The sequence below is a fragment of the Grus americana genome, chromosome 2 (genome assembly GCF_028858705.1).
Source record: "Grus americana isolate bGruAme1 chromosome 2, bGruAme1.mat, whole genome shotgun sequence".
Lineage (NCBI taxonomy): Eukaryota > Metazoa > Chordata > Aves > Gruiformes > Gruidae > Grus > Grus americana.
Window position 1 is genome coordinate 159,077,174 of NC_072853.1, and position 24,676 is coordinate 159,101,849.

General features: G+C 43.0%; 1 protein-coding gene across 4 annotated transcripts in view; it reads right to left on the reverse strand.

The window, feature by feature from the left end:
• The window catches only part of DNAJB6 (DnaJ heat shock protein family (Hsp40) member B6), a 63,202-nt gene that overhangs the window by 9,925 nt on the left and 28,601 nt on the right, over nucleotides 1–24,676 (reverse strand). For 3 of the 4 annotated variants that reach the window (XM_054814121.1, XM_054814122.1, XM_054814120.1), the window contains exon 8: nucleotides 23,075–23,145. In XM_054814121.1, coding sequence (XP_054670096.1) covers nucleotides 23,075–23,145 — 71 coding nt within the window. Of the gene's footprint in view, nucleotides 1–22,347; nucleotides 23,146–24,676 lie in introns of those variants that run through there. The other variant, XM_054814123.1, reaches the window with a different exon arrangement.

Below are 24,676 nucleotides of genomic sequence, written 5' to 3' on the forward strand. Positions count from 1 at the left end.
CACAGATACTGCTGTCTACCTGAGATCAGGGAGTGTCCAGAGCAGAAAGCTCCATCCATGGCCTCTCACCACACTGGAGCCACCCAAAAAAGTCAGCTAGATATGACAACTCTGAGGCCACTGCTTCCTTTTTCCCAAAAGACAGGGTGAGCAAGCCGAGACATGGCCCTGGATAAACTTTCTGTCCTGTGCAGAGCATGTCATCTCCTCCCACCTCACCTGGACTGTCTGCCTAGGAAGGGTTGGCCATGGTCAAGGAAAAGCTATAGAGGAAGGAGGGAGAAATACCCAAGATGGCTACAGGGATGGTGGGAGAAAAACAAAGCCAACGTGGGTTCAGAGGGGCTGGATTTTGGACATCTGTAAGTGGAAGGGTGGTAGAGAAGCATGAAAGATCACATGAAGATGGGAAATGGGGCTGAGTACGTAAGAGGTAAGCACAGTCCAGGGGGCAAGGCAGGCACGTACAGCAAAGGTGAATGAACGCAATGGGAATAGCAACCCAATGTTTCCAAAAATTAGTATGAAAGATGAGGTATTCCAGTCATACTCATGGTATTTTGCAGATGACGCTTTCCTTTGCTGCAGAAACTGTAACAGTATCAATGCTGCAAAGCAGAGAAATCAGCTACCGTAACACAAAAAATCCCCCAGCAAAACCACACATCAAAAAGCAAACAGTAAGACAACAAATAAAAAAGCCAAAGATTTCAACGGGGAAAATAAGAAAAGAAAAAAAAAAAAAGAAAGAAAAAAAAAAGAGAAGAAAGGTGTGTACCACATTTGTCTCTTAAAGGCTTTTTAAAGTTTCATTAATTCAATTACTTAAGTACTTTTAATAGAGCTGATGAAATATGGCATCATTTTATTTGCATCAAAAGTGGTGTGTCACATTCTGGAAGTTTTTCCCGGGATGTGCCCGGCATCAGCTGCTTAGGGAGGGGTGTGCTCTCTCAGCTAATGCCTGTGCTCTTAGTTCATGGCTGGAAAATGCTTTGAAGATGGAGAAAGCACCACGTATGCAGTAGTAACAAGAGCAGTAATACCCCGTTCGTTGTGTGCACCAAACCACCAACAGTTTCAAACAAAACAGGTTGCGTCGTCTTTACCTTGTGATCGTGCATGGGGAGATGCTTCTGAGGGCACAAGGGAAAGGAGGCAAGGTATGTTTAAAAAGTCATTTCACAGTGTAACGTGGCACCCGAGGCCTCGCAGGAGAAGAGGACTCCAAGACGTGCCTCACATCTCCCCGCCGTGCGTTCGAGCACCGGCTGTGCGTGGATCTTACACCGGGGACCCGTTTCCCCAGGTTGTTAGACGCCCATTTCCCCCGCACAACACTCACGGTTCGTTACCCTGGCGTCTCCTGCACTTCCGAAGGCACAAGCAAACAAGACAAAACCACAAGTGAAGATAACACCAAGGACGGGTCTTTTCCCCTCGCGTGGGGCACAGCGCTCTAGCTACGAGAGGCGGTGGACAAGGAAAAGCTGGGAAAACGTTCAGATGCAGAATTGCCGGCATTTCCCATAAGAAGCTACAGGATTTTACAAGCTATACCAACAATACTGAAGCATGTCTCAGTCTCACGATACCAGGTCTATGAAGGTGAAGCCTATAAAATGCCAGGAGTAAAAAAAAAAAAAAAAAGAAAAGCATAGAAAACCCACATACACCAGTTGCACGTACAAAAAACAGTCAAGAGAGTTCACTTCCTAACAAATCATGGTGCACCAGAAATAGGTGATTCCTCCCCTCTCATGGAAACACAAACTGCACTGCTTTCTTTTTGATATGCAGAGTCTTGCATATTTAAAATTTATATTGCAAGCAGATGCAGGACGGAGAAACGTGCTGAGACCATTCTTGAAGCTCTGTGTGTGTGTGTGCATCGCAGACACACCCCAACCAGACGTACTAACGCTTAACGCAGTTAAGTATTAAACCAGATGCTCTACACACACCCCAACAAATTACCCCAACTACGCTAGCGATCAATCCCGACACCTTTAGTCCAGTTCAGCTGGTGTGAAAGGCACAGTTTAACATTGGAAGAATTCTAAATAATCTTGCTCCTCCCTGGTGACGTACCCGCAGCATCGTTGCGGGCTGGCCCTCTTGCACCCTGATGCCTCCTTGATCTGCTGCTGGAAGCGACCGCTCCCGCAGAGCTCCTGTGCTTTGGAGCTGAGCTGTGCCACCAGCCCCACAACGCCGAGCACCTAATGAAGTTGCAGAAAGATCTTCCAGCAGGCACTCACTGCTTGAGTCCAACTTAAAATAAGATATAAAAACACAGAAGGCATTCCATACTCCCAACTTTCCAATTAAACCAACTGCAATCTAGAGAAGAGGCAGGAGATCTTGTCCTGCTTTATCAAATCCCATGAGAGCTGTTCAGCTCCTGAGGGTTCAAGCATGGCTCTGACTCTGGGAAGTGATGGTACCTGCCTGTTTACACACCTCCTGTGAGTTTTGGGAGAAGTCCTTCCAACTACGCCACTTTTTGTGAAAAGTCACAATACACCTCCCCAAGGTGCTTTGCCTGGGGTGTCCTCCAACTGTGGCTCGTCTGCAAGTGGCCCAGAGCAAGGACTGTCCCTCAGATCCACACACCCTCCTCCAGCAGGGTTCATAGTTCAATTGCTCCATGAAACATGATGCATCAACAAAAAAAACAAAAACAAAAACAAAAACAAAACCACAAAAAAACCCCCACAAACCAAAAAAACCACCCCACCTTCAAAAATGATCCAGAACTAACCCCCAAAGCTGGACCCTGCACTGCATCATCACATTGGCTGAATGTTTTGTAGCAGCCCAACAAACCCAGGAGAGCCCTGGCTGTGCTTGGTGCTGCCGGCACGCTGCCTGCCTGCTGCCTGCTGCCTGCTCTGCCAGCACACTGCCTGCCTGCTGCCTGCTCTGCCAGCACCATTCTGAGACGCGGGACCCAGCTGCTCCTGCTTGGGGTTTCTCTCTGCAACGCAGCTGCGGCTGAAGCACAAGGAAAGGGCACGCGGCTGAGGGTGGGAATGAGGATGAGATGCTTAGAGACCGTCCGCTGAGAACTAGCGGTGAAGGGGCTGTTTGCAAACTGGTTCAAACCCAGCCTGTGCCCCAAGAGAGGCGGCAATCCGTGCTAAAACCTAGAACACAAGTCCTCAGTTTGGGACTCAGGGAACAAGCAGCCCTTTGGAAGTTTGTGTTAAACCTTTCCTCATAAGGGCCCCAACTTTCTGTCATCAAGGATTTGTAATGAGCATTTTTGCTAAGCTGAGCTGACCTGCGTTATGCTGCAAGAAAATTCCCTCTTAAGCTGCCACGGACATTATTCTGCTGTTTGGGGTGTGCTGTGAAAGCGTCAGCACACCAGAGGGGCTGCATCTGTATGCCACAAAACATAATACAGTGGCAACTGAAGTCGAATACTTTATTAACTTTGATTAGACTACAAAGTTACCGAGTTTTCCTCCAGAAGAATAATTTGTGCTTCCTATTGCTGGGCTGCGCAGACCTGTCCCCATCTGTCCTTCGCCCCATGGTAGGGCCCTGGGGGGATGCAGAGCTGCTCCCCACCACTACGCGGGCAGCACATTTTGCAGGTAAATCATAGAATCATAGAATGGTTTGGGTTGGAGGGGACCTTTAAAGGCCATATAGTCCAACATCCCCCAGCAATGGGCAAGGACATCTTCATCTAGATCAGGTTGCTCAGAGTCCTGTCCAGTCTGACCTTGAATGTTTCCAGGGATGGGGCAACCTGTGCCAGTGTTTCACCACCCTCATCGTAAAACGTGTCTTCCTTTATCTAGTCTGAATCTCCCCTCTTTTAGTTTAAAACCATTACCCCTTGTCCTATCGTAGCAGGCCATACTAAAAAGTCTGTCTCCATCTTTCTCATAAGCCCCCTTTAAGTACTGAAAGGATTAAATCCATCTCAATCACCCAGAGTCATTCGGTTTTCCATCTCCCCCAAGGTAAAGACAAGTTTTAGTTCAACAAATAGACCCCCAAAAGCTGTCCAAACTTTTTCCCCTTTACGAGTTGCGGGAGAGCAGGATGGCACCCCAAATTAGTTAGATGTCGTAACATCACGTCGGCTGTGATTCTAATATTGAATTGAATGCAGTGCTGTGCACGGTATGAGCCATCAGAACCTTCCTCTGATCATCTATCTATAGCACCCCTTGCAAAGCCAGACTAAAGTGTAATTTGCATCAACTGTTTTCTCTTGTTCTACATATTTAAACATATTTGAAACATTCGAGCCAGACTCTGAATAAAGCAGGCTGTACCAATGGTAAATATGAGACCTGAAAGGAGTTTACTCTGGGGATAGTCAGTCACACAGGGCATCACCACCAAAAAGTGGTTAAACATGGCTGGAGCTAAGTCAGCAGTGATGTTGGTCCTGGAAAAGGCTTTTAGGAGGACAGCTGGTATGGACGGGGGGTCCATAGCTGAGTTCAGAGCTGGAATATCTACTTGAGAAGCAACTTTTGGGGTGCTCCAGCTTTAACCAGCCCTCGGTTCCTCCCTTCTTGCCACCTCCCGTGCCTCCAAGCCAGCACACCCACGTGAGAGTCTGGGCATATGCACCATGAACCCAAGCAGGAGACTGACCTGGGTTAAAAATAACACTCGGTTCTGTGAGCTTATTTTTAACCCGGCTCAGTGCCTGGCTCCAGCTCATCGTGCAGCCGCCCCAGCTGGGGCAGGGAAGGGGGCAATTATCCGGGGCTGCTGGAATCAGCATCCAGATTACAGCATTAAGAAAAAGGTTTTATTCTACTAATGCAAATAATAATTAAAAACCTTGCGGTTATTTCACTTGCAAAACCAGTCTGGAGAAGTTACATTTCTAAGGGTTAATTCTGAAAATGAGGGATTCAGCATTACTAGTAACATTTAAAAACAATAATTAAAGTTTGGTGTTTGGGTGCACCAGGTCCTCCCAAATGAAAAGCAGCTTCTTGGGAAAAAGAAATTAAAGACAAGCTGTAGCATCCTAAGAAGTTGCATTAGGACCAAAACCTGCCTTCTGCTCTGAGCAAGAAGGGCTGAAAAATAATTTCTCATAGCAAAGTGCTGCTGTGCGAAAGGGGAAAATATGGATCCTTTAACCTGTAATTAACCAGTAGAGGGCAATATTGCCTATCGTGAGGGGCAACGTGATCAGAAAAGTCACTGCCAACTTGTATTTATTCGTAATACATCCATTTTATGTGTCTACGGCAAACCGTGAGTACAGTTCTTGGACAAGGTGGGCGCTTTGGGGGAGCCACCAGCTACACCAAGGGGTCCTTGGGTGCTCCTGGAAAATGGAGATAACGCACGGGAATAAAACCACTAAGGCAGAGGATATTCCAGGTGAGGTGGGACAGGTAAGTCAAGGACTACTTCTCAAAAGAGCAGCCCTGCATGAGCTAGCATTATTACTTTGTGTTACGTTTAAGTAACATCCGTGTACATCCTGGAATTGAACTGAAATCCTACCAGGAATCAGCAGCAATTAATGACAAGATAGTAATTAACAGAACCATGCCGAACAAACCAGGGTAAACATCCTGAGGATATCAAACCACTGATTTACATTTACCATGTCACTTCCCGTGCAGGAGGAAGCGGAGCCTTCATGGTTCCCGCACGGCAGCCCTACTGCTTGCGTGCTATTTTCTTACACACCTAACCCCCTCCAAAAAAAAACCCCAACCAAACCATGTATCAGGGGTTTCCCCTGTATTAAGAAACAAAAGGTAGGTGCACCGGTTTGCTCAGTGCCGAGGAAGACTTCCCGAGGCTACAAACGCACAGCCCTTCCCGTAACCAGCACCAGGAGAAGATGCACCTGGTGAGGGACGCCTGGCTTTAGCTAATGACACAAGACAGTCCGAGCTAAAGCTCCAGCCAGCCCGTTGTCCAAGGGCAACTTGCAGGAAACTTACTCCATTTAAATCTTTCTCGAATGATGGCCAGCAAAGTGTCTAATACATTAAGACTTTGGAGTTAAGAGGTGGTGTATTTTCAGAAGCTCAGAGCAAGACATGGTATTGCTGCTTCTAGAGAGGACTAGGAAGCATTTATTGAAATTGCTGAGGACCATGTTAGTCTGGGCTGATTCTGACTGACGGCAAAAAAAGAGTGCAAAAGGAAAGAGCTTTGCTTGATTTTTTCCCCCCTCCTATTACAAGGACTTGGAATTTACCCCGCGCCTACGGAAGGCACTGGAGTTTCTGATGACTCAACGCTGCTGCCGGGGAGAGCCGAGCTGTGAAGGAGCAACCCAAAGAGAAAGGAAAAAAAAAAAAATCCCCGTTTAAATACACTTATCTGAAGTGGATATCCCTATGATCTTTGTAATCTGTTGATAAGATTTTTGTACTGAAAAGCTTTTCTGCTGTTACAGCAGCTCTGGTATGAATCTTTACCTTAGCAGAAGATACTAGGGTTCTTCTAAGACTCAAGTCCGACATTTGCTGGTAATCTCATACTTTAGAGGAACCCACTGGAGCCAAGAACTTATTTACTGGAAATGACCTGTCTATAGGCCTGGATGACCCTGGGCTGAAAAATTCCTGGAGATTAACTAGTTCTTTTGTTTCTTCTTTTAAAAGCTCCCTATCTAATACATTATAGCACAGAGAAAACGTCAGGAGACCAAGTAACTCTACTAAAACATAGAAGTGGTCTAATTTGGGGGACCAAGCTTGAAAGGTGTTTTCAGAAAGATGCCAAATCATCACAGTTTCTTTTAATTTCTGTTGGGAGCGAGGGATACTCATAAGATACCAAGCCCGGGGTATTTTACAAACCCGCATGTGCGCACACACACCCCCTGCTCCTGAAACTGTGGGCAAATGCTCAGCCAAGAAAATACTCTCTCATCATTACTGGAGGCTATGTTGAGCAAGTTCTTCTGATTAATTGTTCTTAAACTTGTTTCTAAATGCCAGGAAACACTAATACCGCGACGCTTAACAGCAGGAGTTACAAAACCCACTTTCAGGCTGTGCTCTCTCAGGTTTGTCAGACTCGAGAGAAACTAAAATTTGCATCGAGTCCTCTTTGGAAAATGTCACTGGCTGAGTTTGACAGTGACAGCCTTTAAAAATCTCTCTCCTGCTATTTGATGTGATGCTTATAAGAAAAAGCAGCCATTTTAAAATCTACTGATAAAAAAAATGCAAGTAATCTTGAAAGCCAAAAGAGCCTGAAATCACTCAGAAACTATCCGGGGAATGCCGGAGCAGCTGCCCCATCCGCACCACCACTTCTAGGGGCAGAGCTCTTGTAAACAGTAAAGGGAGTTTATTTCAACACTGAAGTTTATCAGCTAAAGCACAGGATGAAGGACGACGTTTTGAGTCATCTCGCACAAATCAGTGGCTTTCACCAATTATTGGCAAAAATTTTTTCTTCCGGAGCAATTGCACATTCCTCGGTGCTGCTGAGAGCCCAAGGAGATTCGGGGTTTCCTCTGGTGCAGCAAACTGATGTGTCCCCGAGACCTCCCTCCTGCAAAATGCTGGCAAATACTTAGCCAGAGTGGCACCCAGAGGGCTCAGCTGGTCCGAAACCAAAGACGTCGTCAGGTCTCAATCCGCACCCTCTGCGGAAACCTGCTTCCGTCTCCTTCCTCATCCTCTGCCCACCTCACACCCTGCGCTGCGTCCGACTGCACAGCTCTGCTGTCACCAATGTCACCGCGCTCAGACGTGCATTATGTCTCCCTGCTCCAACTCAAAACCTCGTATTATACAAGTTTATAACCTGGGGGATTTGGGCCACGCTTTCCCAGGCCAGGACCAGCACTGCTATTTCCTCTGCCATGGGAGACGGGCATTTCCCGCGAGGGGGAAAAACAAGCCCACGAGCGGCAGGAAACAGCAGGGGAGGTGGTGGTGAAGTCCTGGGAAGTGATGGGGGGAAAAAAAGGAGGTGGGATTTGGGAAAAAGGACAGAGACTGATGGAGTGACTCTTGCAGTGCTATTTCTGTCCTGGGAGAGCCATGGCTGCAGCACGTCCAGTATCCGGGCAAGGGCAGGGCTCAAAACCTTTTGCTCAACGCACATAGCAATCCTCTGCCTGCCTGGCTTCCAAAGCTGGCAATGGACTTGCCCCTTTTATTTTTACCCTTGTATCCAGCTGCTCCGGTGCCAGCTCACGCTGTTCCTACCCAGCCCGTACCCCTGTGGCGCAGGGCAGGGAAAGCCCCACGTCGGGTCCGCTCACCCTCCCTGCCCCGCAGCAGCTCCTCTAGAAAGCTCAGCCTCTCCATTCTCTTCTTTTTTTTTTAGCCATCCGGATTTTACCTGCCACCCCCATACACACCCAAGAGCCCCATTATATGCTGCATTCAGCCCAGCGTGTACCAACACGACTCCTGCATTCCCAACACATCCAGTTACTCCGGGCGACGACGTTTCGCCACAAAGACACCCCATCCGCAACAAATTGGGAAAATTAAATGAGGTTACACCATACACTAACTGCAGCGGCGTTGCAAATGGGCACTTTGAAAGGAGATGTCACCGTGCCGTTCCCCTGAGCGGCTAAACGGGGATCGATGGCTAAAGCTGTTTGACGGCGCCGAGCTCCGCAGTCCGACGTATAGACAGGGGAGTTGCTGAAAGAGCCCGGATCTACCTCCTCCCTGCCAAACCTTACTCATCAGAAGTTCTTTTAAAGCCCGATGAACGGCCCTATGTGAAATTTGAGGCCAGAGAGAAGTGCAGGCTGAGCACATCCAGGCTTCTGCGGTCATTTTGCGTCTTTTGAAACACGTACATATTAGGCCGACTGCTCTCATCTTAAAGATTTGGGATGTGGGAAACGCGAATGGCAGGAGGTAACAGAAATCCCCACGTTTCCAGCAAACAGAGAGATGACCCCATTTGCATGCTGCTGCTCAAAGTGAATTTTATTAATTTTAAAAGACTTTATCACACAGGGGTCTTTTATTCATTTCGAAAGGAAGCAAAGAGCAAAGAATGAGCTGCGCAGCTTGACAGATATACATACAAATTAGCAAGATTTCAAGCTCAGCGTTTGAGCAAATGGACCTGATTAAAAAAAAAACCAAAATACACAACAACAAAAAACCACCCCACACAGCAATTGAGATTACTTAGAAGACAATTCTTTCTACATTTTTCAGGGTCACGTCAGATCTCTACCATCGTTTCCTGCAAGCCACGCTGTATGCCGCTACGTTGCAGTGCTGTCAGTCAGACCCCCTTAAAAAGTTGCACCAGGGGCTCCTACTCTTGGGGCTTCTCTCCTCAACACACTCCCTACGCAACACGTAGGTGAGACGGGGCTCAGGTCCCAGCAACTGTCTCCCTCTCTTACGTGGCCCCTCTTCCTCCAAAATTGGCATCACTGACATCAAAATGGGTTCAATACTCGGAGGTTCTTTTCATCTCGCCTACATTTCAACCTCAGACAAAAATGCCTGCAGGTTTTATCTCCACCATGAGGAAGCCTCGCAGTGCACGTTTCACTTTGAAATTGGATTTGAAGTGCAAAACAAAATACTGAGAAAAAAAGAGAGCCATCCCTTACGATGCTATTTACTCATTACTAGAGGAAAACAAATCAACAAACAAAAAATATCCACAGCGCAACTACACGCAGCCCAGCCAGTTCCTCCATCGCGTACCCAGACACCTTCCACCAGCATTTCCTCTCTCCTTGTGCCCGAGCAGAGCCCCATGGACCTTCGCGCCTCTCACACTTGCGCTCCAAAACCTCCCAGTGCCGGACGAAGCAGCCCTTTCGCTGCCCCGAAAGACAAAACTTTTGCTTTGTGCCTTCAACCCTCCTAGGAGTTACCACCACCAGGTGAAGAAAAATGGGCTTCTAATTAGAAAACTCTTCAGACAGCAAGCGGAGGAAAAGTCCTCTTCGACTTTCCCAAGGAACAGACCTTTAACTCAGTAGTTTTTAAGAGCTGTAAAGTATCAAGATGACACCTTTTATTTCCATTAGTTGCCCTCACTAAAAGGAGTAACTCCAGAGCAGTTTGTTGCATATTTTTCCATTGATTATCAGCTTTAAATTAGTCTTCAAAACCTTCATGTACAGCAAATCCAGATTACCATAAGAGAAAAAAATTATATATAAAGCAAAAAGCCATGCTGTTAAATTTAAAAAGAAAAGAATCTCATGAGTGGCTTCAGAAAAATGAGATGACTTCCCCAGCTGTTTCGTCAACACTTCCATAGTAATTTGGCTAAAGTACAAAATCACCAAGTTTATATTTTCATCAAATGGCTATTAGCGCTGTTGAAATCTCACAGACACAAGACAGCAAGAGCAAACTCCATGTTTTATATTGCACTGCCCGCGCTCAGTTTGTAAGCTCTCATCTTTTCAGGTGAATCATTTGAAAAATATTCTCCCTTCCACCCTAAGCCTTAAATACGACAGTAGGGGTTTCACATATTAATTACAAAAAAGGAAGACATATCTGCTCTCTCCAGATACACCCCGCAACGCGCCGTTCATTCCTCATCCGTTCCTGCATTACGAGGACTAGGGCAAGCAAATCCCAGCCCCCAGTGCCCGCGCACATCCCTGATTCGCAGAGCTCCAGGTACAAAGACCACCATCTCTTAATCGACCCTGAACGTGACACGTGCCCGGAGTAGCAGGAGGTCTCTCCTGACAGCTCAGTAGGTTTTATGAACCTTCACCACAAAACCCAGTCCTATTTTTGACATCTTCCTGACAACATGAGCGCTAAGCTGTTAGCTGATGTTCTCTTCGATAACGTTGACAGGCTAATGAGGAGTCTGAATTTGAAAAAAACAGTGTTTGAAGTTGATGTTCAGTACTAATTTTGACCAAATACTGCAATTTAATTAGGAGCCTATACCTCCCAAGCTGTACCCCTTGTTGTTGTTCAGCATCTCCAATCCACCAGGGAACTTTCAAAGTTTCCAAACGATCTTTTTTCCCCCATTCATAGTCAAGCTCTTCAGCCTGTGCCTTAACCCCCCCCAGTTCAGGAATACAAGTAATTTTTCAAATCCAAGACCTATCAATAACTAAATGTTCATACGCACAAATGTATACGCACACATTTATACATACATACATTTATGCACACAAAAAGAAATTGCTCTGTGTATACCGCTCAAACTGAAGTGCTGACCAAAATAACCAATAAATGGAGAGCACAGAAATTAAGATTTTCTCAATTAAAAAAAAAAAAAAAACAAACCAAACGCCAAACCAGAAACATGACTATGACCCAACAATAACAATACTTACAATTATCTTTTGTGCCTGGCAACAGTATTGTCAGTCAGTTTATATGCTCCATCTGCAGAGATCCAGTGGGAACAGGGAACGTTTTACCAAGAGAGCTTTGTGAGTTTTGGAAACAGAAGGAGAGTTTGAACAGCGACATTAGTACCCGCTTGTGAACTCAACACGGCCAGGCATCTCCTGGGAAGGCCACCCCAGAGCTGCCCATGCCTGGAGCGATGGCCGTTCCTCTCCTACGTTGCCGCAGCAGCACCATCCCACCTTCTCCTTGTTTTAACGCACCTCTGAGATCCATGGGATGAAGCACCAAGGACAATAACAACTCTTTCCAAGCACAACCTCTGGGGCCAAAGCAAAAATGGGGGGGACCAGTGTTTAAGAGGTACCACAAAGGCAGAGAAATTGGAACGCGCCACATGCCAGATGGGAGCAAAGAGCACCTGAATGGCTGCTGGCCCTCGGTGGAGGCATCCATGGAAGGGATGCGCCCACTGAAACTTCAGGACAGGACAAAAACTCAACACCTGAAGTTACTGTAACGAGCTTCTGCTCAAAATCACCTGGCGTACGCACATACTCACATCTCCTTTAATTCCGTAATGGCAATGAAAGCTTTTTTAAATATTGAAGTGACTATTTGTCAGCAGACTCATTATACCATGGTATAAATATTTGAAAAACTTTCATCAAAACTGCAGAGGTTCAAACTGTTTAAATACAAAGACAAATTTGTACTACTGGCAGACCAAAGTGCAGGATCCAGCAAAGCTAATCCACCTCCCTCTTCAACACCAGCTAACTCAAAACCTTCTCAGAAACACTTGCTAAGAGTTCTACTAAGTTTGAAGATGTCAAACTTTGTTTATGCTACAGCATTTCTCCTGGGCCTTGTAAGATCATTATTGCTCCCCTTGCGGGGTTGAAAACATCCTGCAGTCAGCACTGTGATATCGAAAGGAAACCTAGAACAGATGCACAACAGATAAGACCACATTTGTTATCATGCAAGTCAGTGACTGACATAAAAAGTCCCAGACTTTGCACTTTGAGAACATTTCATCACTTTCCAATTACAATTCCGGCCTGAACTCTTGGTATTGGATACAACCCGGTATCTCTGTAGAAACAATCTCCTTTTACAGTAATTTTAAAAAATACTAAAAAAGGAGTTAACTGTTTTTCTAAAGAAAAAGTTGCTAAGTCAAGACTGAGTGGTGGACTGGAGACAAAATTTCAGCAGACAATGGAGTCATTTCACCTTCCGGGTGGTGGGGTCTGTTGGCAGAAGCCATCAAAGCACTGTACTACTATCGAGACGATAAACCGATAAATAAAACCACGCTGTTGTAACACTAATATACTGGACATTGATGACAGTTCATTTAGGACCTCAGTGTCCAGCTTTATCACAATTTCAACTGAAAACCTGGAGGGCCTACGTTTTAAGGGAAGATTAACCAGAACTGCCACAAAAATAGAAAACTGGAGAGGCTCTGACCTCTGTCAGCAATATACCACCTAACCTACGTTAAAGCTGTACCTCAAGCGGCTAGCTTGGCTCTGTGCACTTACAGGCAACCCCGGAGACACCGATAATTTGGGGAATTTTCCCGCCACACCCAAAACCACAAGAGTTTGCTGAATCTGGAGCCCGGTGTGAACAAAGGGTCGTCTGCTGCCTTCAGGAGAAGCGGGGAGGTGTAAGGCAAAATCCCCCTCAAACAGCTCTCGGTTTTAAAAAAAAAAAAAAAAAAAAAAAAGGTTTTCCACTATTGGAAACTATTCTGTCCAGGACAACGAGCACCTCCCCTGCAACGGAGCACACAGCATGGGCATGCACTCAGCTGCGTGATTTATGCTATGAAAAGGGTTACCAGGGATGTAGTCATCTCCTTCTATAAACATTTCGGGAGCAAAGTGCACACGTGATCTCAGAGCAAGTGCTAGAAGAGAGGGAGGAGTGGAAACCATGTAAGAGTAATCAATTACTCTTTTTTGTTCATCAAGAGCAGGGAGGCTTAAACACCTGTGTCTTTGTAGAAAAATGTTTTATTTCCTCGAGTTAGGCTTCTTGTTTTCAGGAGTTACTGCAAGAAGCATCCTCTCGATTATTCACTGCATTAGAAAGCACTTAAAATTCACCTCCTGTTCTATGACACTTTTCAAGACAGAGTTGTATTTGTTAATAAAGAAATTATTAACGGCTACAAAACCGCTATGGGTAGGATTCAGGACAAACTACTGGTTTCTTTTAACCTTTCAAACAGGACTATCTTCCAATTCTTTTTTCAAGATGGATCAAAAGTCATAGAATCACAGAATGGTTTGGGCTGGAAGGGACCTTAAATCCCATCTAGTTCCAACCCCCCTGCCATGGGCAGGGACACCCTCCACTAGACCAGGTTGCCCAAAGCCCCATCCAGCCTGGGACTGGAAATGGTTTAGACAGCCCCCCCTGCAATAGATACTGCAAGTTATACACCCTAGAGTAGCCGCTGGCATTGACATCTCAAAAATAGGAATATGCATAGAAAAGTTCACGTAATTTTCTCTTTACTTAGCAGTGGTAAAAACTATCATCTACTCTGCCATTTTCTACCTGATTCTCTAGAGAAACTGCTGTGTTTCGCCCAAGAACACGTGGTATGGCTCTCCCAGTGATGTAACAGGGGACGCGAGCTGTACAGTGAACAGAATTGCATTTCCTAACTCTGAAATAGGTTCCACATGGGATGTGACTCGAAAATTTTGAAGCTCTTTGGAAAATATGGATTAAAAAAGATATAATTCTTTTTCCTTCCCAAGTTACAGCTCTGAGGCATTTAAAAATAACTAGTTTTGAAGTGATTTTCTGCTAACAAACAGTCACCACATACAAGGTGTACACTGGGTATATACTTTGCCAACTACAGAAAGATTTCTGTGCAGCACTTCTTTTAAGGCAGCAAAGGGCAGAGCAGTACGGCACGTACACTTGTTTGCTTTTCCGTTAACAAGTTTCCTTGTCGCTGCAGCTGCGTCTGTCCTGGTGAAGCTGGGCTGCTTTGACTCCGCTGCAAGGCAAAAGCCTCACAGCTTTTATCATTTGTATAGAAAGGAGACTGCGCAAAAGCTATTTTAAGAGCTGAATATTTAGATCTCAAAATATGCTTAATTTGACTGCAGAACTAAGACTTACATCTGGAGTTCCAGCACTCTCCAAGCAGGGTACCTTCCCCAGATAATTAGGAAGGATCCAGAGATAGCAGGACTTCACCATAAGAGAGTTTATGTTTTGGGTTTGTTCCAAACTATGTTTTATGGTTATATGACCCAAATGCTGCTGAGTTATAATTCCAGGCATTTGCCTGTCCACAAGCTTCTCCTAGAAATAAACTTGATTAACAAATGCAGCTCTGGGTGTACACAAAACCCAGATAAGCGTCCCCAGCCAGTTTTTTCACGCACATAAGCCCTGTAGGAGACGCTTCTCCAGCTGTTCCCTGTAGAAATATTTTTGTGACGTATTGCACTCTCAGGCATTTAGCACACCACCAAAGACGATCCAACGAACAAAAAGCCAGGCTTTTTTCATCGCAGTAACTCAAAATTCAACACACACGTATTGCTATCCACGTAAGGTTTAACACGTACTAAAAATAAAAACTTTACATCGTTAAAACGCCCACATTTAAGAAAATTAATAGTTCATTTTGCCAAATGAATATCATAACATTACATTCATTAATAAGAGACCTCCTAATCTTTCTCTCAGGAGCTGAAATTAGGCTCTCTCAAGCTCTGCAGTCTGTCCTCGGTGAGAAGACAGGAGATGCACAAGGGCTCGCTGCAACGCAAATTCCAAACCAGATTCCCTGGGACAGCCCTCACGGCCCTGGCCCTGGTTCCTCCTCCTCACTAAACACCCAATTTGTCCGCTACAATAAAGCAACTACTTACCTTAATAGATCCAGAATGTCTTCTCCCACATGAAGTCCACTCTCGGCACCCACACATCCCGAACTGGATGCTTTAGGGCAAGAGTCATCATGCCCCAGATGCACGCGTTGTCTCCTTTCTTCCCAGCTACCCTGCTTCCCCAGCCTCCCCGACAAGGCGGCCCTGCACGCAGCCCCAGCCATCCCTCAAATTCTTTCATCACGAAAGCACCCCCAAGTCTCCAAAGCACAGTAAGAGAACATGTCATGTGCATTAACATCAACACATCAGGGGAGGGAGGGAAGAAGCGAAGACTCTGACTATGAAGAAAGGCCTGAAGGAACACTGCACCCTACGGTCCGTCTCAATCCGTGCCCCAGGCTCCTGGGTTTCCACTACTTCTCTGTAAAGCCCAAACACTCGCTTCTCACTAAACCACATTTTTCAGAAAGCTAGTCTTTTAAGACACTAAAAGTTGGGAGAAACTACTTCTCTTGGCAGGTTCTCCCAACAGTTAATCACCCATGTGTTAAAACTGCATGTTTATCTTCGCATCTGAATTTGTCTAGCCTTATACAAATGTTTATACCCTTCTTCCAAACAAGGTGACCTTTAATATGAACAGTTTTATCTTAGTGGCGTACACATTTTTTTTAGAATCAAACTGGAATTTGGCACACCAGCCGCAAGCTGCAGAAGCACCTCCCTTGCCGACGCTGGCAGGGAACCAAGGCTCTGCAGCAGCACTGAGCTTGCGCCGGCAGGGAACAGGCAGGGTGAAGAGGAGACACGGGCAAATGCCCACTGCTTCTGCATTCACTGTGGTAACCCGTGATCGGGTTTTCCTGATGAGGAAGGTAAGGGCCAAACGAGGCAAAAAGTCCTTGAAATTTGTCAACAGCACAAACCAGGCTGTGTTGGTTTCCTGCTTCTCCCCTACTGGCCTCATGGCCTGCAACTTCCATTGCAATGAAGCTTATCAAAGATGTCAAGATTTGCCATTCTTCTTGGGGCTAAAAGCCCAGAAAAAGACGGAAGTAGCACTAGAGGTATTGACTCAAAGAAACGCTTTGGTGATTGTTCTAACTCAGAGGGTGAATCTTCCCCCAGTTAAAAATCTTCTACCTCTCTGCACTCATTCAGGAGCCCAAAGACTGCGGGCAGAGGTTCGTGAACATTACTCACACTTGCAGGCAATACCAGATGCATCCAAAACAGCTTAAAGTGAACTTCTAGCTCTCTAGTGCTCTCCTCAACATCCAGCTCCCAGTCTGTATGGAAGAGCTGAACAACGCCCTTTCGTTAGTGAAGCGCAGTATGCTTGGCGGTAAGGACCTGACTGCACTTCCCATAAGCACCCAGCAGTAAGAAATGTATACGTTGAGATTATCAGACTAATTCTGGGAGGTGTCTGAGTGACTACTTAACAGGCATGTCCACATAAGTCAAAGTACCAAAGTGCCTTCTGATGAGAGGCAGCATTAGTACCGAAAGCCAAAGACAAAATGCCTGGTTCTCTTCTTTCGGCTATGACCAAAGGAAAGGCTGAGTCTTGGCCACGTGATTTTTCTCCATTTTCCTCCAGAAATACTTCCATAGGGAAGTCCAAAACAGTGTTAAAACACCATAGTCTAGCTCACTTTGGAAGAATGGTGGAGAGTGATACTACAGAATATGTCCTTTCACAAAAGCGAGACGTGGTACGCCGTTGCTATGTAAGACAAACATCGCAAAAGGATGGCAAATTCAGATTTAGTTTCTGTACTGGGTTTTGTGCTGCTCAGAGTAGAAGGCAGCCTCCAACTACACGCCTAGGAAAAAAGATTTCCAGAGGTGGCTATGGTGACAGTTACGCAAATGTGTGACAAATAAGCGAGTTAATCTTACTCTATGTATCAGTTACAAAGACTAACACAGACGCATGTATCTATGGAGAGACACCAAAACACTGCTGGATCTGCCCAGCTTCTCCACCAGCTGTGTCAAAGCCTCTGCAAGCTTAGGATTTCTTCTTCCAGGTAAACTCCTCTCCTGGACCACATTTTAATCAAGCTTGTGACTACAACAATCTTACTCCAGAGCTGCTGCTTTGCATCTGTTCAAGCAACTGTTACAGACACAGCCAAAATAATACTCTCTTCTGGCCATCAGGAACGTCCGTTCCACAACCCGCGTTCTATGACCAGTCTGGATTCCTCTCCCATACCCATTGGTAACTCATTCCAATAAATTTAAAAACAAGAAACAATGCAGGAGATTTCATATTTGATTTTTAAGAGTCAATAAAAGGAGGAATTGAAGCCTCTTCAATGTACCATGTCATTTGTTACACCACGTAAAAACTAGCATCCTTACTGTAGTCTTTACAAACTAGGTGTTAATATTTAATCCCTCTCAGAATTAACATTTGGGTGTATGAAAGGATTTAGCTTTATTTTGAGCACTGGTAAATTAGCAGCTACAGGGTTGGTTTTTTTCTATTTTTTTGAAGTTCATTCGAAGTTGGCTGCATTGAAAAGAGCTCTCATCTGTAATTCGGTATAAAGGGTAAGTTACAGGGCAAAGTTTTAAGAGTTATTGCTGTAAGCCTCTAAAAATCAATTTTCTTGATTGTCAATTTTAAGTTAAGCTCAAAAATGATCTATTTTTAGTCATTTTAAAATGAACCCACTGAGCTGGCATTATTTAAAAAGCCAGAGAACTAAAGAGACAATTCTACCTAATAGCATCCTTCTAATAAAACTTTTTACTTATCTTCTGAATTAAATACACTTTAATCCCCACCATTACATCTCAAAGCTGACATCTCAGACAGAAGTTTTTAGCTTCCTTTACTTGGAAGATAATTAGCACTTTGGCCGCCAGTGCAATCTACCTCACACCAAGACTTCAGAACTTTCAGATTTGGGTACTATCCCATCCAAACAACTGCCTGTATTTTAGAAACAGCAAATATGACAGGGGACATAGTACTCATGGGGGTTTTCAATTAACTTTCTACCAGCTGTCCTAAGATACCACCTAACCCAGTGCTAACTCTGCCAGAACACAGTTTTCAGAGAAGTTTCAATGAGTTTCAATCAGCAGTCAGCTTGCACAGGATCAGGGTTATGGCTCATACGGTCACAGCATTTTTTTTCTCTTTTAATCTGACAGCAGCATCTCAAAAGTGAGGCTTCCTGTTTTGTGAATGCATGAGCAGAGTATAAACCAACCATCCTCAGCTCTAACTTTTCAGAAGCGCACTTCACTCAACAACCAACTCCAGTTGAGGTATTTTTTTCCAAAACCAAAGCAGATCAAGCAGTAAACCCACTATAATGATGAATTCAAAAGGTATAGTTCGTAAGAAAATAAATTTGCTTCATTCCATCACTATCACAACATAAGGACCATTTCAGCCTTTCGGGTGGAAGATAAAAAGCTTTTTACGTAGGCAACCACTTGAAGAGAAGCAGTAACAAGAAGAAAACCCAAACTGTCTATGTTGAGTACTACATAAAGCAAGTTTGTAGTCACAATTCAGTCCCAAAGTAAACAAGACCAGAGGGAGCAGACAGTGCAAACAAGGTTCCTTTTCTTGCGTTAAACTTTCAAAGTCCGGGTTACTGCTGAATGGAGATTACTGATATCTGTATTGCAACTACCTTGACTTAAAAATAAGCCCAAATACTAAGACGTCCAAAAATCACGACCAAATAGAAGGGTTTTCCAAAAGCACTTTTGAAATCCTGCATGTAAAGGTTAACAGGAATTCTAATACTGAGTGCAAGTATAGCATTAGTGCTTTTGAACAGCTCTCTGACCACAAGCATCGTACAGCTGTAGCTTTCATTTTGCAATGCAGCCATCTCAGTGGTAAACACTACCCTGGTGCAGTCACAGATTATACTAAGGCAAAGTAGGAAACAGGCTCACTTTTCACACAGAAGAAAATTCAGGAACAGAACTCACATTTCCAAAGATAAAATCTAACTTTATCACTAGACTGTCCCAGAGATGGCCTGAAACACCGAAGCACAGCTAAATACAAAAGACAGAACTCCACTCCACTCACACCCAACGCCAACACGCTGAAGGAGAAAACAAACAGGACAGCCAAACACGAACACTGACAGATATAAAACCCTTGGGCTTGTTTAGAGATGATGGGGGGGGTTAAGTCTTTACCAATCTTGTTTTCAGCATTCTAAGACTCAGTCCATCAATTAACCACAAGCTGGTAACAGTATACATCTTACAAATGTTACGTACACTTACTCCACAGAGCAGCTTTGCCACTTATACCACAAAACAACGCTTGTCATTCCCAATGGAGAAGGTATTGCAAAGAACCGAGAACTACAAAAGGTTCAGCAATTTTGAAGTGTGAAGCATTCTAAGGCAAAATCCCAAACTTCTTCAGTAAAGCCAAGTGAAAGGGGTAGGTGCCATGCAACCTAAAGACAGACTTGTGTTACAGTGTATTGCATTGAAATTACGGCCATGCACAAGAGACCAACAAGAGGTTGCACCCAGAAAAAGCATTACAAAGTTCTTGTATTCTACCAAGGAACTTTGAGGCAGAGCGTGAAAGGAAGTGACTTAGCAGGTTCAAAAACTCCATCCTAGTTTTTCCAAACCACTGGAGGAAGTTCAAATTAAACTGGACGGTGACTCCCTGAGCATTCAAAATTAATCCCTCCTGTATGAAGAAAGGGTACTTTTAATCAAACAGCACCTGTTTGTGAAAGCTACCTCATCCCACTGCACATTTTATGCCTAACATCTGCTAGAATTAAGAACCTTTTCTGTTAAGTATTTCGTGCTATTTTGGCCAAAATTTAAGTTTGAGGAAATTTGCTGCCCTCGATGATCCATTACTTCCAGTGAGTAGGTTCTGTACATATGTGTAATTTACATATTAGTAAGGAACAATATAAAAATTTTCAGAGAAACCTACTAAGTTTCAGCAGCACAGTTAAAGTCTAAATATATAATACATAATAGGAAGAAATTAAATTGGATCCACAGTAAACAAAGAATGAGGATTCATTTTGTGTAAAAATGAAGTTGGATGTAGGAATAAGGAGCAGTACTGTTTTTAAAAAAAAAAACAAACCTGTGTTCTACATATTGAAACAGGTGGAGACTATTAGGCTTAGGTCAAGTATATGAAGGTGACAATATTTTATCCCTGGAACTGCCAGTCCAATTGTACACTTGGACCAAGCCCACATATCCATCCAGTTCAACCACCAGACTATTCAAATGCTGGTGTCTGGGTATCCACTACTACTGTAGAAATCTTTACTGATGAATTCTGCCTTCTGCCAACTCCTTTCTTCTTGTCTGTTTTTGTGTTTTGCCAGTTTCTACAAAGAAAGTGCAGCACTGCCATTTAATGCTGCATTTTGTCCAGCTCTGACAATAACCAGCTTCGGGGATCTGAAGGCAGCAAGGGACAATACAAACCACTGTATTTTCAGCAAATTTACAGTGTTAAAAGATTTCATTACAAAACCCTGGAGTGAACAGTTTGTATGGAACACTGTGAGAAGGACCACACTTTTCCAGGTAAGATCTAAGGCAAGCACATGGGTATACATTTGCTGCTAGCAGCTATGCTATCATAATTGTGTTCTTAACTTGAGCTAGGTAATTTAAACGTTAAAGAAGATTACCTGGGATTAAAATAGAGTGTGAAGTTTGGCAGCTTAACGTAAAACCTATGGGTATCCACAGGAAGGAATTCAAACTCAGCTCCAGATTGTCCTAATTTTATTTGAGTTGGTTAACCAATTTTGAAGCACTTTTTACAGTTACATAACTTAAAGGAGCACATTGTGTCCTATAAATATAAATTAACATTTTTAATAACTCAAGACATCACGACAAAGCCAGATCTTGAAATAAATTGTCTGTTTAGTTATCTGGATCAAGAAGGAACATACATGGGGAAGGAAAAAACAGCATTGACAAGAAAACACTGTTTAGTTCTAAATGGAGTTTGTGCTTCTACACCAAAATGACAACACTGAAGTAACAGGAACTCTGCAAAGAACTTGAAAAGGTACATAACTTCTATAGCCCCAAAACCAAAGTACATATTTGTTTCTTCTGCCTGTTATTTTGTTTGGTTCTATGAAATTAGCATTTATGGTAGAGGAACAAGTGTTAAGATATACTAACTTTGCTGCAAATATGAATTCTGTTGTAGCGGTTTGTTAAGATTGTTGGTTTGGGTTAAGTTGACTTGGTTTTCCTGCATGATAAACACGAGCAAATCTTTTCAATGTCTTGAATAATCAACGCATTTGTTAGTACAAAGCTGTTGGTGTTCAGCTAGAAGGCATTAAGTGATCATTTGAAAACACCATGCTTTTTTTATTTTTTAATAAACACTAAGCCACCCTAAAGAATTTGGTGAAGGCCGGATGTTCAAAGCTGGTGCACAGATAAAAACTGCACATCCATGATTTATGCATGAAATTACTCAGAGCCTGGCAGGTGTTAACATATGCCAATACTTATTTGCATGCTTTCTCTATGACATACAGAAATCAAGTCATCTTTCACTAAACGTTGAAAATCTGGTCTTAGCTACAAATCAACACTTCACTCCATTAATTTAACAAAAGGCATTCATCCATTTTTTTTATTTTTGGTTGATGAGTAAAAATAAGAGATATTTTAAGCCTAATAATTCTGTACAAATCTTCTCCAAAGCAATGTTTGTTCTCAAAATAAGCAAAAAAATCTTACTGTTCAGAAAAACTTTTTTAAATATTAAATATTTTGCTGTATATTTATGTTCACTACAGATTATTTTTGGAGGCAATCTCAGAACTTAAAGCTTTAGAAAACTTTTTTTATTTTTAAACAGAGGGAGTTATTTCAGGCCTAGACAAAAAAATTTATGTATTAGGGCAAAAGATGGAGTTAGAGAGTCAGCCTCTGAATGCTTCTTAAAAATAGGTGCTTCAGATACAGATTTAGAAAAGAAATTAAATATCATGTTTTCAGTCACACTGAAGAAAACATCTGCAAAGAAAAAAGGCCCTCATCCTCATCCTTAAGACTGAAGAAAAAAGTGGTAGGGGGAAAAAAAAGGCAAAAAAAAAAAGCACTGTTTTCCCAAGTTGCCCAAATCACACACAGACACAAGAGGGTTACAAATGCCATTCATGAAAGAATGCACCACAAACATCAGCATTTATTCATTTTGAATTTTTTTTTTTTTTTTTTAGCAAATGACAAAAGACCCAGCTCACTGGCTTCACTTTTGTTTACCTTTTGCTTACATTACACATTTAAACATTTGTCAAAACTTACTAAGTTGTCTGCATTCATGCACAACTAGAAAACATCCTTAATTTATTTAAACCAGAAATGCATTACCAGAAATGTATTAACATTGTTTACTACTAAACATTTAAAAAAAAGTTGAAATTATTAAAAAGGTTATCCTGGAAATGTTAACTTCACAGCAGACTTAAACTACTAATTGGCTCACATTTCAAACAAATTGGAAAAAGCAAGATTCATGCTAGTGTTAGTGTACATCTCGCCCTAGCACTACTGAAGGATCATGGTTCACCTTGATCATATATAATAAAAAGAAAAGTGCATACAGAAATTTACAACAATTTTCAGGACAAAAAATGGTCCAATTGATGTGGTCCCAACAATTAACTCAAAAGTCTATGACAAATACGAGCTTCGGTGAGCTATTTATACTACTTAAGATTAAGTACGCATATACAGAAAGTTGAGTTCGTTTGGAATCTTCAAAAAATGTTCCTGTCAATCCTCAAATGGTGGCTGTTATAGCTTAAAATTTCTGTTAAATGCGTGCGTTGAATTACTTGTTATCCAAGCGTAGCAGCTGCTCCTTACCATTTATTGTTAGCGACCTTAACTGGCCATCTTCTTCAACTTCTACTCTCTCTTGTCCATTCTCAACAATTCTGTAGGACAAAACACAGAGTTAGCCTTTTTCAAGCTCAGTAAGCAGTTTGAAAATATACACCAGACCTAGGTTTTTAGATAACGAACTACAACAGAGCACTGCCTGCTTAATGCAACTGTAGTTGGCAAGCTTTCGTATTTAACAGCGCAGAAGCTGTAACTAGTAACCATCTGTGTCTCGTCCCCGCCACTGATCTTGCTTATTCACAGGAGGAAAATTGCTTTCTGGAAGTTTGAATCCTCCAGTTTGTAGAGTTCACAGTTACAGCTGTCACCTGAGATGCTGTCACAGTTATACCAACAGTACGCACTATTATCGAGAACTAAACGTCTTTCGACAGATTAACTGTACAATCTTGATGTTACATTTAGTACCAACCCCATTTGTTAAATGCATAATATTCTAGATCCGATCACAATTTTGCATGATGTAAGGCACGCAAGACAGTCTTTAATCCACTCTTAATTTGATCAAAGCATTTGATCTCATTTGGAGATCTATGGAGACCTACTGTATATCAAGTTTATGACTAGCATGTACTAGGCAAAATTTAAGTATCTATCCCTGACTGGAAGGAGATATTATTAGAGCTCTGTAGGGTTTGGGGGTTTTCATTTCTTTTAGAAATGAGAAGATAAGGAATGTTTAAATTCTTTTTAGAACATTTAATTTATGCCTCAATTTTAACTATCTGGGAATTCTCTCATGATTCAAATGAGGAAACCACGTGAAGGAATATAATTTTCTTTGGAGATCAGACTTACTGAAGAGAATACACCCAAATTAAAAACAGAGGGAATGGCTTCTTGCCTGAAGCAAACTATTACGCAGAGAAGATTTTCATTGGGTATGCTGGGATATGAATCTTCTTTAGACTCAGCTCCCTTGTGGGGAGACATTTTACAAAGTAACAGGACTTCTCAGATACAGTAAATGTGTGTTTCCTAGATGTGGCTCATCACATTTCTTGGTTCTCCCCCTGCTTTCTAAATACAACAACAGATACGACAGCAGCATACCTCATTTAGCCTATTTTTTTAATATTAAAATAAACATGGTGCCTTATCTTCTTTTGCATAATCACTTTCTTTGGTCTCTCTCACTTGGTACAATTCCCTCAAAAGTGGGCAGTTTTCAGATTTTTCTGACATACACTCACAGAAAAATATCATGACCATGCCAACGCATGATGACAAAGGCTGTCTTTAACTGGTCAGGATCTCCCCAGTAAAACAGGACACAGAAGAACATTGCACTTTGAAGTATGGGAGACAAGTTACTGAACAAAAAATTCAGTTCTCCCTTGCTTTTCCATGAATTTAAGTACTGAAATTACATTCAATTACTTGTTCAGTACTGCTATAAACTTATCAATCATAATGTTCCATGTAGGTTACTCTATGGCTAACTAAAATTTAGGTTTCCCAGATACAATGATTTCTCCATCACAAGCATGAAATAGTGAGAAGGTGTGCTGTGTACAGGACTTGAAGATTCACTTTCCAACAAAAAGGAAAAAGTTTTCTCCA